The sequence below is a fragment of the Lontra canadensis genome, unplaced genomic scaffold (assembly GCF_010015895.1).
Source record: "Lontra canadensis isolate GAN:19392208 unplaced genomic scaffold, GSC_riverotter_1.0 scaffold14, whole genome shotgun sequence".
Lineage (NCBI taxonomy): Eukaryota > Metazoa > Chordata > Mammalia > Carnivora > Mustelidae > Lontra > Lontra canadensis.
In genome coordinates this window covers 11,116,016-11,129,100 of record NW_022631008.1, presented here as the reverse complement: position 1 = coordinate 11,129,100, position 13,085 = coordinate 11,116,016, and the positions used below count along the sequence as shown (strand labels likewise).

Genomic DNA, 13,085 nt, shown 5'->3' with positions numbered 1-13,085 from the left:
CATTACAGTTAAATTTCCAGGCACCAAAACCTACATTGACCCTGAAACCTATGAGGACCCAAATAGAGCTGTCCATCAATTCGCCAAGGAGCTAGATGCCTCCTGTATTAAAATTGAGCGTGTGATTGGTGCAGGTAAGGCTGTTGTAGCTTCCTTGTTCAGCTGTTCCATTTAGCCAGGATCGAAAGTCATATATCATAATGACAGGCAAATAATTATACCTCAAGTATAGAACTTTTGCATTTACCTGAACTGTTGGAAGCAATGAGGCTGTACTTGTTTATGAGAGCTCAAGAAAAAAAAAGAAAGAAAGAAAAAGAAAAAAAAAAGGTGAAAAAGAAGCATATGCCACAGAGAATCTCTGTATCTTTTATCCTCTGTTGGATTTTTAAGATAGTGTTCTATTGGAAGCTACTGCATAATAGTTCTGGCCTGTTGTTTAGGGAATGCCTTAGTAATTTTTTTTTTTTTTAATTAGAATGTTCCTGAATTTTGTTGGAATATACATTTCCTCTTACTTGATCAACCGTCTTCTTGCCGGGCTTTCATTTTTATCTCTTTTTTTCATGTATTTGTAGGTATCAGTTAGCTGTTTAATTCCATGCAGAAAATTAATTTGTATAAATTATTTAAAAGGGATATTATTTCCTACATATACAACATATTTTCAGAGTAATTATATGTATTGGATCCAACTCCCTTAAATTTAGCAGTCATAGTGCATATGAGCTCCAGACTTTTAAATCTTTAAAAAATATTTGCTTTTCAAACAGCAAAAGAAATAGCAATGTTCAGAATTTGCAAATGTGCCCTTATGCTTTAATCATCAGTGTACATTAAATACTCTATTTCAAATCTGTGTTTTTTTCCTTAAAAAGTTTGCCTTGATCCAGTTAAAAAAACAGTTTGTATAACAGATAGTTTAGGGAGCTTAAAAGTGTTTTTAGAATTATGCATTGATTTTGCAAGAAGAAATATTTTTGAGATTAAAATACACTTGCCTGTTCTATTACTTCAGGAGAATTTGGAGAAGTCTGCAGTGGTCGTTTGAAACTTCCAGGGAAAAGAGATGTTGCAGTAGCCATAAAAACCCTCAAAGTTGGTTACACAGAAAAACAAAGGAGAGACTTTTTATGTGAAGCAAGCATCATGGGGCAGTTTGACCACCCAAATGTTGTCCATTTGGAAGGGGTGGTTACAAGAGGTAGATATTGATATCTTTCATTTATCACCCTGACTGTCAGAAAAAAGTGTTATTTTGTACCTAATCAAAAAAACAAATCATGAGTATATTGCATATTCTAAATGAATTTTTTTTCTTGGTATATTATGGACTAACGTCTTCTTTTATGTGACTACCTCTGAAAAAATTCAGGATTAAATGAAGGCAGAATGAGAATTAAAGAATAAATCTGATAGACGGAGTGACTGATATTTTCATTCAGCTTCAGTAGCCATAAAAGTGATACGTTTTAGTGTTTACATTTTATATCAAGTGTCATTTTTTCCGAGTTTTGTTCAGAGAGCCGAAGTCAGAAGAACACACTGACTTTGTTGTTTAATTGTGAATCACAACCGTCTTCCAAACAGACTTCCAGACTCTGAGTTTAGCCGCAGCACTGGGGACGTTAGAAACACACAGCTCACCCATTCAGCCTTTCAGAAGAGCACCACATTTTTTATCAAGGGTGAGAATGGGAATAAGCCAGAAGTTTAGGTTATGGTTCCTGAAGCAATGCTTTTTTTTTTTTCCCCCTTATATATATATGTATGTATATATATACGTGTGTGTGCATTTTTTTTTTAATTTTAGGGAAACCAGTCATGATAGTAATAGAATTCATGGAAAATGGAGCCCTTGATGCATTTCTCAGGGTAGGTACCAAAATTATCCTCTCGTTCTAAATATACTATACACACCACCAGTGTAATAACTTGATTTTTTACAGTATAAAAAATAAGCATTATAAACTTTAACAGATCAGAAAATTGCTTTTAGAAAAACAGGTTAGATTAAAAATCAGAATCCTAGTCTGGTTTGAAGTAGAATCCTTTTGAGCCAGGAATTGCTACATTGTGATTTAAACAATAGTACTTATTAACATATTCCCTCAAGTACAGAGGATACCTACCAGAAGCCCTTTAATTTGAATACATGTTGTAGAGTAACATTTTACTTTTTCAGTAGGAAGAGTTAATACAGAGAAGACTAAAAAGTGAGATGAGCATTCATTATTAGCATGATGATCCCAGTTCTGCTGTGTGGAACCATTTCCATCACATTGCTATGTGAACACTGAATGTAGAAGATAGAATTACTAACATTTTGAAAATTAGTAATATGTGATTATTTTTGTAATAAACTCTAAATATATAAACATACACAATTTTGCTTTGAGACTTTTCACCTAAGAATAAACACATGTTAACCATTTTTCTAAATGACGAGGAGAAAATAGTCTAAAGAATAAGAGAACATGCAATTTTATCGTACATAATCTGGAATGATACATTCAACTTAAATTGTAAACAATCAGAAGATTTAGAGAAATTTTTTATTTCTGCATCATTATGATATGCATAACTATCACTTCTTTGGAATAAAGCATCACCTAGCAAGTTTATCGACTCAAACCAATATCCTCATGCAACATATTTACAATTCAGTTGGAGAAATCTGTGAATTAAAAATGGCTTGGAGGAGTGCCTGGGTGGCTCAGTTGGTTAAGTGTCTGCCTTGGGCTGGTTCTGGGATCCAGCCCCATATAGGGCTCTCTGCTCAGCAGGGAGCCTGCTTCTCCCTCTCTTTCTGCCTCCCTCTCTCTTTGTCAAATAAATAAATAAAATCTTAAAAAAATGGCTTAGAAATAGATGGTGGCCAGTCTGGTTGCAGTAGAGCTCTCAAATCCATTTGCTAGTGCATCTGTTTTAGAGACTCTTTGTTCCAAGTAATGTTCCCACCAACAGCAAAATAAGGAAAAATATAGAATGAAAACAAAGTCAGCCAGGATAACCATTTCCTACTTCTTAGTTTTTCTTCATCTTTAATCAAAAACTTTCTCCTTTCCCTTTTTTATTATTTGGAGAAAAAATATCTCAATATATGTGTCTTCATCGCTTTATGTATTTCTAGATTATTTACATAATTTTTAGCATATAATAAAAAATAATTACTTGTCAGGGATAATATTTGCAGATATTCCATTCCCTAACTTTGACTCAAAAATCAGTGTATACTTTTGGATCTGCACAACCTGAAACTATTTTTAATCAGTAAGAATAACTAAACGATTATTAAATCACTAAACGATTACCAAAACTTTTTTGTATTATCTGAAGGTCAGTTGAATCAACAACCACTTTATTTTTCACAGATGTCTGTATTATGTAGAAAATTGGTTAATAATTCCTATTATACTGTAGTAAATGACTAGTGTGCAGTTTTCACAACAATCGTCTCCCTTTGAAAGTAAAGGACTTTTATTCTTGTCTTCCTGTAGAAACACGATGGGCAATTTACCGTCATTCAGTTAGTAGGAATGCTGAGAGGAATTGCTGCTGGAATGAGATATTTGGCCGATATGGGATACGTTCACAGAGACCTGGCAGCTCGCAATATTCTTGTCAACAGCAATCTTGTTTGTAAAGTGTCCGATTTCGGCCTGTCCCGGGTTATAGAAGACGATCCAGAAGCTGTCTATACAACAACTGTAAGAAAAAGTCTCTTTCTGCACTTCTTTGTCTTCCTAAGGTTTTCCGACCAAGAAAGCAGGACTTAATATGAAACTCAACAGTAGAAAAGAGGCAAATTGATCTCAGATTTTTGTTGTTGCTGTTTTCTCCTTTTAGAACAATCACTGCTGCTTTTCCACTCTACATGTAGACTAAGAGAAGTAGGATCAGAATGGCAACATGCTTGTCTTATAATCAGCGTGTTCGTATACATAATATACAGTTTTATAAAATAACATCTAGTTGCTAGCTCTCGTAATTGTAGCAGAGAAATATAATCCTATTTGAAATAAAGATTTTAAAAGAATATTAAATATGCTACTAATTCTTACAACTTTCGTGAAATCAGGAGGAAAAAGAAATGAGGATTTAATTAAATTCCTTATATTTCATTCCATTTTCATAGTTATGTTGCCTAATTTGTCATTGTCCTTTGACTAGACTCTTGCCCTAAGACAGCCTAAGGGCCCATTAAATTGAGTTGCCTTAAAAATGAAAACTTGTAATGACATTTTAAAAACAGATTAGTATGTTTAAATACACTTAGAGAGATTCAAGATGGATAGATGGGATGTTGCTGAATTGCTAACCAAATATACAAGTGTTTAACTGCAGCTTTATAGTTCTGCTATAAATGATTTATAAGTTATTATGCATATTTAAAATTTCAATTTCTTTTTATAACAGGGTGGAAAAATTCCAGTAAGGTGGACAGCACCCGAAGCCATCCAATACCGGAAATTCACATCAGCCAGTGACGTATGGAGCTATGGAATAGTCATGTGGGAAGTTATGTCTTATGGAGAAAGACCTTACTGGGACATGTCAAATCAAGATGTAGGTGTTACACTAGTTAAAGGAAAAAGATTTCATACATTAATGTCCATTGTTATTGGAACATGTAGGTCATGGCTCCTAAGAAGAAACTTCTATAGAATTAGAAAAATATGATTGCTGAGTTGTCACAGTTATTCCCATAAAGATTACCATAAATTAATGGTTCAGTTAATTTCATTCTGAAGAATTGCTTCTTTTGTTTTTTAAATCCTCTCACTGTAATAGAAGCGTACAAAAGATATGTTGTCTTAATAAAGATAATGATGCTGTGCTTGCACATCTCTAGTGGGAAAGTCACACGAGTGAAAGAATCATTTGCAAAGAGGAGGGGAAGGATGACAGTGTTTTATTTTGTCTTTGAACCTTATCTTTCTTTTTCTTTTAATGTCCTGAGAAAACAGGTTTAAATTATCTATTGTTGGTTGATCTGATTAAATTTTAATTTCATGAGACAAACTATATGTTATGATCAGTATTGGTAAGTATATCGTAGTGATATTTTAGAATGTAATCACAATGAAGGTGCTCTTGGAAATTCCTAACAAACTAGCACTTAACTAAATATGCATCGTGATACACACTAAGGCATAAAACATGATGTTATCCTTTGAGAAAAGAAGGTGATGGCAGTTCTTGGGGGCATACATCTCACACCAAGAAACCATTTATAAAATAATACAGCATAAGTGCAAATGAATATTTGCTTCTGTTAGGTTGGATTTTATGAAATTGGCATTCATGTAAGTCAGAAATGTTCAAATACTGGCAGATTCATATAGTTCAACTTACTGAAAATGTGAGTGAAATTTAGATAAAAGTAGAGCAAGTGTAAAATCTAGGAATGTACCCTGAATTTGAACTGGAAATCTGAGAAGACTTTGGTTCATAGCTAATGAGAGAATTTTCCAAGGGGGTGCACTGAGTAGTCCAGAAGCAAGCTTAGCAAAGTATGCAGAGATGAGCCAAACAGACTCCCTACCCTAGAACAGAGATGTGCACATTGGTAGTGACTTGATATGCAGATTAACTTGGGGCAAATTGATGAAAGACTTTATGAAGGAGTGGCTCAGTGGATTAAAGCCTCTGCCTTCGGCTCAGGTCCTGATCCCAGGGTCTTGGGCTCCAGCCCCGTATCAGGCTCTCTCCTCAGCAGGGACCCTGCTTCCCTTCCACTCTCTCTGCCTGCCTCTCTGCTCACCTGTGATTTCTGTCTGTCAAATAAGTAAATGCAATCTTAAAAAAAAAATACATGTTCTCAATGAGTAAAGAAGTAAGTGGTGCTTGAGGAAAGTCTGTATTGCCATTTAAAAGAAGGACGTGACTAGCAAATTGGAGTAGTGAATTCTTGAAGTATTATAGACATGGACAGCAAAGAAGCTGACTAAAAATAAAATTGAGTTTTTTTTTTTTTTCATAAAGAGGTCTCAAACATTGTTACATCAAATCAGTATTGGGGGGGTTATTTTTAGAATTTACTGTGTCAAATTCCTAAATCTTCTCAATGGTTATTTTTTGACAACTAAAGTCAGATCATTTGTTGGTAAGGTTGAACAAGTTTCTGAATTAGCTGAAAAGCTCACAGCCTGAAGAGGTGGAACTTTTAAATCATCTAGATGTTTTGGTGTTTTGAACTGAGAGATGACATGAAACTTTTTTGTTTTTTTTGGTTTTGGTTTCTGTTTTTTAAAGATAAAAGTCTAAATGATGAGTCCGTTTGGCAGAGGCAAAGTTGTTAATATTTGACAGGACTCAGTGTCAAAGATTTCATGGACTGTCAAAATGTGGGCAAACAAATCCTTGGGGCAGAGAAAGAGAAATATTTACATTCCCTAGACATTCGGTGGAGTTTCATTTCTTTTGACACCTTCCTTCTATACTAGATTCAAACATAAAAGAATGACAGGAATATAAGATGACTTAAATTCAAAGTTCACTTAACTTCCAAAAAACAAATAAGAGAAATGGTTAAGAAGAAAAAATATCTTCAATTTTGATTTTTAGAATTCCTTAAATATTCTTTGTTTTTTCCTGAAAATGAAATGTCAAAAATATATAATTAGTGTATCAAGAATTAATAAATATTTTTACTGATCAAATGAAATTATGTCTACAGGGACATATACTTCTGACCTAGAACGTTTAGCATTATCTTTCTTCTTTTTTTGTAATTATGAAGGTTTGAATTATAAATTCAGACACAAGTTTCTATAATAGTAAAAGACTACCTACACAGTTGTTTTTATAGTAAAATTTATATTAATATTTCTCTTATAGGATAATGCTCATTATTTTATACTTATGTTGTTGAAGTGCTATTTGAGCAATTACATGTTTAAGTTTCAAACTGCAGGGGCACCTGGGTGGCTCAGTTGGTTAAGTGACCACCTTCAGCTTGGGTCATGATCCTGGAGTCCCGAGATCGAGTCCTGCATCGGGCTCCCTGCTTGCAGGGAGTCTGCTTCTCCCTTTGACCCTCCCCCTTCTCATGCTCTCTCTATCTCTCTCTCTCTCTCTCAAATAAATAAATAAAATCTTTAAAAAAAAATAAGTTTCAAAATGCAAATGGTAAAAAAAAATGAGTAATTCAAGGTAATGAATTTCATTCTGGCAAAAAATTCTCCAGATAAAAACTTTTTTAAGTCTCCGGTAGGAGTTCATGGAGAGACTTAAGATATCTGATGCCGATGCACACGGAAATCTTGTGTATGTGCGAATAGATTGTGTTTTCTGGGAAGTTTGCTTTCAACAGATCTAACCAAATATTATTATTTTTAATTAGTTTAGATTGGTTTATTAAGTGAATTAATTATCTTTATGTTGTTCAAATTTAGTTGACAGGAATTTGTCAGGGATTTTAGAAAGCCTTCGAATTTCAAATGCCTTGGATTTTAAAACTTTTGACACCATGAGAAACAATATGTAAATTGGTGGTTATGTTTGTAAGCAAGTCCACAAAATTCCAGGCTGAATGCTCAATAAAAATAGGTTTCTGTGATCACTCTGATCCAAGAGTACTGTAGAAGTCAGTAAGGTAGTTTCCAAAAAGGTTTATTTGCATGCTGGGCAGGGCAGTGAGTAAGAAAAACTTGGTAAAAGATAATATGCATGTGTTTGATGATAACCACATCCAAACAGGTTATTGTTTGATTAACACTTGAACGGATTCTTATTGTATGTTCATGTATTTATAACTTTCTTGAATTTTCACTGCAATGGGAACAGTTAGAATTTAGTTATTTGCTATTAAAATTGAGGGTGAGCTTCCCAAATAAATTTCTAGTTTTCTTTCTTTCTTTTTTTTTTTTTTCTTAAAAATCTGCAGATGTTTGACCCTTTCTGTAATGGCCTTTCAAAGAAAGATCTTTCTGTGTGTAAATTCAGTCAAAGATAATAAATATTACAGAAATTGAAAATACTCTTAGCATTCACAGTAGATATTTTTAATTAAATGTGTGTTAATTAGTTCAAATAAAACTTTTACCCTCAAATTTTGAAATTCTGAAATTCTTCATATAGATTAAATTTTATATATATATAGATTATATTATATAGATTACATATTTTCTGTTTATAGTACTCAACAAAGTCATTTCTTCTCACTTTAAGTTAAACCAATAAATTGTTAGTTTAACTAGCAGTTAGTCATAAGATGATAAAAATAATTACGTATATTGTGTCCATAAATTATTAAAATGGTTCATTAGAAGACTTTTTTTTAAGATTTTATTTATTTATTTGACAGACAGAGATCACAAGTAGGCAGAGGAGGAAGCAGGCTCCCTGCTGAGCAGAGAGCCCAATGCAGGGCTAGATCCCAGGACTCTGGGATCATGACCTGAGCTGAAGGCAGAAGCTTTAACCCACTGAGCCACCCAGGTGCCCCTAGAAGACATTTTTTAATAGTTTCAAAAATATAATACACTTTAAACTTACTCTAAGTTAAATTGTGAGCCCTGTTTTTTTTTTCCTTTTACAAGTCACCACTGATTTATGAGTTTTTATTTTTTATATTATGATAGAAACAAAATTGTGATCTTTTTTTGGTAAAACTTTGCCATCATCCCATATGTGTGGTCCAGAATATTTAATTGCATAAAATGTGGGTCATATATTATTGTGAAGTTAATGGAATGGAAATGAGCATGAGCAAAGAGCGGAAGTCAATCATGTTAGATCCCATTTTGAGTTATTATAAGCCCAGTATCATATTTCTGTATTCCTTTCTGTATTCCTTTTTCTCTTAATTACAATGATCATAATGTAATAATACTGAAACACTTTTCAGCAAGAAACTTTTGTTTTTATTTCTAAGTATTTCTTTACAGTATATACCAAAGAAGTGCTCCTTATATAGATGTCATTTACCAAAGTCACTTCCTATTAATCTCGGACCTCTCTAGAATTAGAAATTGCTTAATATTTTTCTGTTTTCTTTGACTTCTATTAGAATATTAAGGCTAGATCTACCTGTAAACCACAAAATCAGGAAGAAAAGCATCTCTTAGACAGGAAAATCCCTGTCCAACAGGTTTCTGGTCATTTTATAAGAAGATGTCTTAAATGAATTTTGTGAATAATTACATAATGCTCTAAGAAATGTAGGTTCAACCATTTTACCTGTGTGCCTTGTTGTTTCCAAGAATGTATAACTATTTGCAGAAAGTACCTTTTACTCTTCCAACTGGGAATAAAATGCAGTTAAGCAAATAAAAACTGTAGAACCTTTAGATTCAGTTTGTGCCTGAATCATCCCCCATCAGCAGGTTTCCCCTCAAAGGGTATGTATACCTTGGATTATGCCATTGTGTGCTCTGTAGAAGCTGAAGTTTCCCTGCAATTTTCTCTAGTGCTCCTAGAGATAGGTGCCTGTTTCCTAATGGGAAATTTAAGGTTCCAAAGTCCATTCCCAATCCAGAGAATCTCTTATTTCAAGTGCTGTCCTTAGCTGCTGTTCCTTTAAAAATTTGTAAAACACTGTATCTTTGAAAGCCGAAAGTTTCATTTTGTGCTGAAATTAACGTTTCCCTGCTGTAATAATAAGAATCGTGAAATTCCTATAATGCAATAGGAGAAACCACAGAGGGTTCATTAACTCATTCCTAGAAGAGTCATTTAATGGTACTATGTTCATTGGCACAAAGACTTAAGAATATATTGGGTTCAGTGATGAAGAATTCTAAACATCTTTATGAAGGCTTGGAGAGCTGCTGGAAAGTATTAATGTCTGGAGAATCATGATAAGATTTAGATTTACATTTTATTATTTTTTATTTTCATTTTTAAGTAATCGCTACACCCAACATGGGGCTCGAATTTACAACCCTGAGATCAAGAGTCTCATGCTCCACCCAGTGAGCCAACTAGCCACCCCTAGATTTGCATTTTTAAAGATTATCTTTAAGGCAAAAAAAAAAAAAAAAAAGGAAAGATCACTCTACATGCATTGCACAAGCAGGGACATTGGTTAGAAGGTGATTCAAAATAGTAAGGACTGCACGAATGTTACAGCATGGGAGTGGATTCCTGTCAAATCAGGAAGATATTGCTTAGGTTCAAATACAAGCAACCTCCGGTATAAGGAAAGCCACTCTTTTCCCAATAAGAAAAAAAAAAAAAAAAGTCTCCCGATTGTTCATTATTGGTCATTTTGAATATATAAATTTTTAGAAGTTGTCAATTTACTTATTCACAATTTAAGCCACTGTTTAAATAACTTAACCTCGCTTTCCAAAGTACAAGTAAGCGGATGTGCAGGACTTACAATGTAGTAATCAGGAAAGAATTTTAGCTGAGGATTTGTCTTACAGTACTTTTCAATTCAAAAATCACTATAATTAAGTTAATCTATTTACCTTTTAAATTTTATCAATTTGCATATATAGATTTTTCTTAACGTTCCTTTTTTCTTTTTTATATGAAGGATTTTATGTAACAATTGTTGATGCCAGCTACTTCATTCATCCCAAAGGGCGAACTTTTATATTTTAATGTGCTATTCTTGAATGTCAACAAGCATCTTAGGGATATGTTTCCCTACAAATATTAAGTTAATCAACATTTCTTAAAGCCAGCTTTCTGTCTGCCTACATATGGCTTTATTTTCTTCAAAAACTCAAGGTTACCTCTGGTTTTTTTCCAGTCATTTTTTTTTTTTATTTAACATTTCTACTGCCATTATGTCAGTCAGTATCAAAAAGGATTTGTTAATCCCCCTTGACATGATGTTAATGTTTTAAGAATCCTTATTTGTGTTGCTTGCCTTCTTAATTATTTTCCTGTGCTGCTCCAATTTCTAACAATTTCTGATGTTTAAGATCTATTTTTGCTTTCCATATAAACAAAAAGAAACAAACAAACAACAACAACAACAACAACAAAAAGAAACAAGTCTGTATAAGTAGTTTTCAGACATTTTGATTGCCATGTACCCATGTCTTTGGAGACTTATTTTTCATGAACATTCAAAGCTTGATGCAGTGTTTCAGGCTGTTATTAGATATAAATAGAAAGCGATGTGCTGATAAAACTTGAACAACCAGTACTCTGGAGTGGGAAAGTCCTAATTTCTAACTTTTCCCAATTTCCTAGTGTAACCCGTTCCCTCGCCCCTTTGCAAGGCTGATTTCATTCAGTCTGCCAGTGTGAGGTCACTAAAGTTGGAAAGTGGTACAATCACCTTCAGGAACCACCTGTATACTCCTCATTCCAACACCCCACTCTATATTATAACCTTATACATTTCTTAAGTAGGTAGGCTCTATATTTTTTAACGTAATAGTGTGCTTGGTAATATTTTCTATCATAGCACATTCACGTATTTTGAGATTTAGTTTGAAAGTGTCATTTGAACCCTGTAAAAAGTGAAACTTTGCAGGGGGTGATTCTGGGTAACTCAGATCTTCCTCTTACAACTTGAAGAATTCATACATCCATAGGCAAGTATGTACATGTACAGCCAGATACAAGTAAAATGTTTCCATAACATATTCCCTTTTAAAAACCTCTGGGATGACATGAAAAATTTTCCATCTATTGCACCCTGGTTGAACTTAATGGCTGCTCCTAATTCCTAAATCAGCTAGAAGGGTCATTATACTGTGCTCTTCATATACTCCTTAATAACACATCAAATGTTTATGGGTGTTCAGGAAAATAAAAACCAAGTTTTTTGCAAAGCTTCGAAGGGCGCTTCAGTCTTATCTCAATAAATCTCTTCGCCTGCTAGACAATGCATGTTATTATAATTGAACCTCAATCAGTAATATTTTTAATGTCTCTTTGGCTATTAGGTTATAAAAGCAATAGAAGAAGGATATCGTTTACCAGCACCCATGGACTGCCCAGCTGGTCTTCACCAATTGATGCTGGACTGTTGGCAAAAGGAACGTGCAGAAAGGCCAAAGTTTGAACAGATAGTTGGAATTCTAGACAAAATGATTCGAAACCCAAATAGTCTGAAAACACCCCTGGGAACTTGTAGTAGGTAAGAAATACCTAAGTGGATGGAATCTGAGAGACATTCAAATATTCACCTAAACCATTTATCTCCTCAGTCCTAACCCAATGGCAAGCTGACATCTGGGTTAAACTATAAACCGATGTGAAATTTATTGTGTTCACAGAAATTTTTGTTTTTTTCTTTTCAGATGGCTTACCTTAATTAAATTAGTATTTAATAAGACCTATTATTTTTGCCTTTTGGTTTTCTTAAAAGTTATGGCAGCTATCACTGGCTATCTGTTTTAGAAGACTTTCCAACTGGAATTTTGTGATTAGGTGGCATTTCACATTTTCAAGTCAGTACTCCGATTACTGTCGCCTTATTTTTTGCATGTGGCAATTTGCTTTGCTTTGAGTCTTTTAGTAAAACTAAAACTAGTTTCATTTTATTACGTATTATTTATTTATTATTAGTAAAACTCTGTGAAGTTAAAGTTTATGACAGTAGCTCAGTACGTGATGAAAGGGGCTTACCAGTCAAAAGGAGTCCAAAACACTGCATCCATTCTCCGCACTTGGCTCGCCCCGTTGTGAGGCGCGCTAGAAATCATTCCGCTCCAGCCACTAGGTCAACCTGATGCTCCCTGTGCCCTTGCGGAGGTCGTAGGAACTCACTCGGCGCTCTCAAGGGTGCCGTCAGTACAGCGAAGACACGGAGTTCTCAATAGCACCACATACTCAGAACGAGTTAGTCCACAGTCAGATGTGCTTCCTTTCCTCGCAGCTACTTTTGGTGAAGCAAGTGAACAAATAAATATGGACTGATTACAAATACTGTTGGCTGGAATTTTAGAAATGTGTGGAAGACGCATTCGGAGGTCATAAAATCTAAATACAATGTAAATTTCAGAGTTTGTAGTTCCCCCCGCAGCCTTTAGATTTGTATTAACTTGTCCGTTTATCCATTACTATAACACCCATTGGAATATGTAATTTTATTCTTTATAGCCTTTTTTTCCTCTCTCTCTCTCTTTTTTTTTTTTTTTTTTTTTTTTTTTTTTTTTTTTTTTTTTTTT

At 34.0% G+C, this 13,085-nt stretch overlaps 1 protein-coding gene across 4 annotated transcripts in view; it reads left to right on the top strand.

Annotated features, from left to right (window-relative positions):
* EPHA7 (EPH receptor A7) overlaps positions 1-13,085 on the top strand; it is a 166,977-nt gene that overhangs the window by 150,893 nt on the left and 2,999 nt on the right. For 2 of the 4 annotated variants that reach the window (XM_032858146.1, XM_032858144.1), the window contains exons 10-15: positions 21-134; positions 1,019-1,204; positions 1,814-1,875; positions 3,501-3,710; positions 4,420-4,569; positions 11,859-12,052. In XM_032858146.1, the coding sequence (XP_032714037.1) occupies positions 21-134; positions 1,019-1,204; positions 1,814-1,875; positions 3,501-3,710; positions 4,420-4,569; positions 11,859-12,052 (916 nt within the window). Of the gene's footprint in view, positions 1-8; positions 135-1,018; positions 1,205-1,813; positions 1,876-3,500; positions 3,711-4,419; positions 4,570-11,858; positions 12,053-13,085 lie in introns of all 4 variants that reach the window. The other 2 variants (XM_032858145.1, XM_032858143.1) reach the window with 1 other exon arrangement.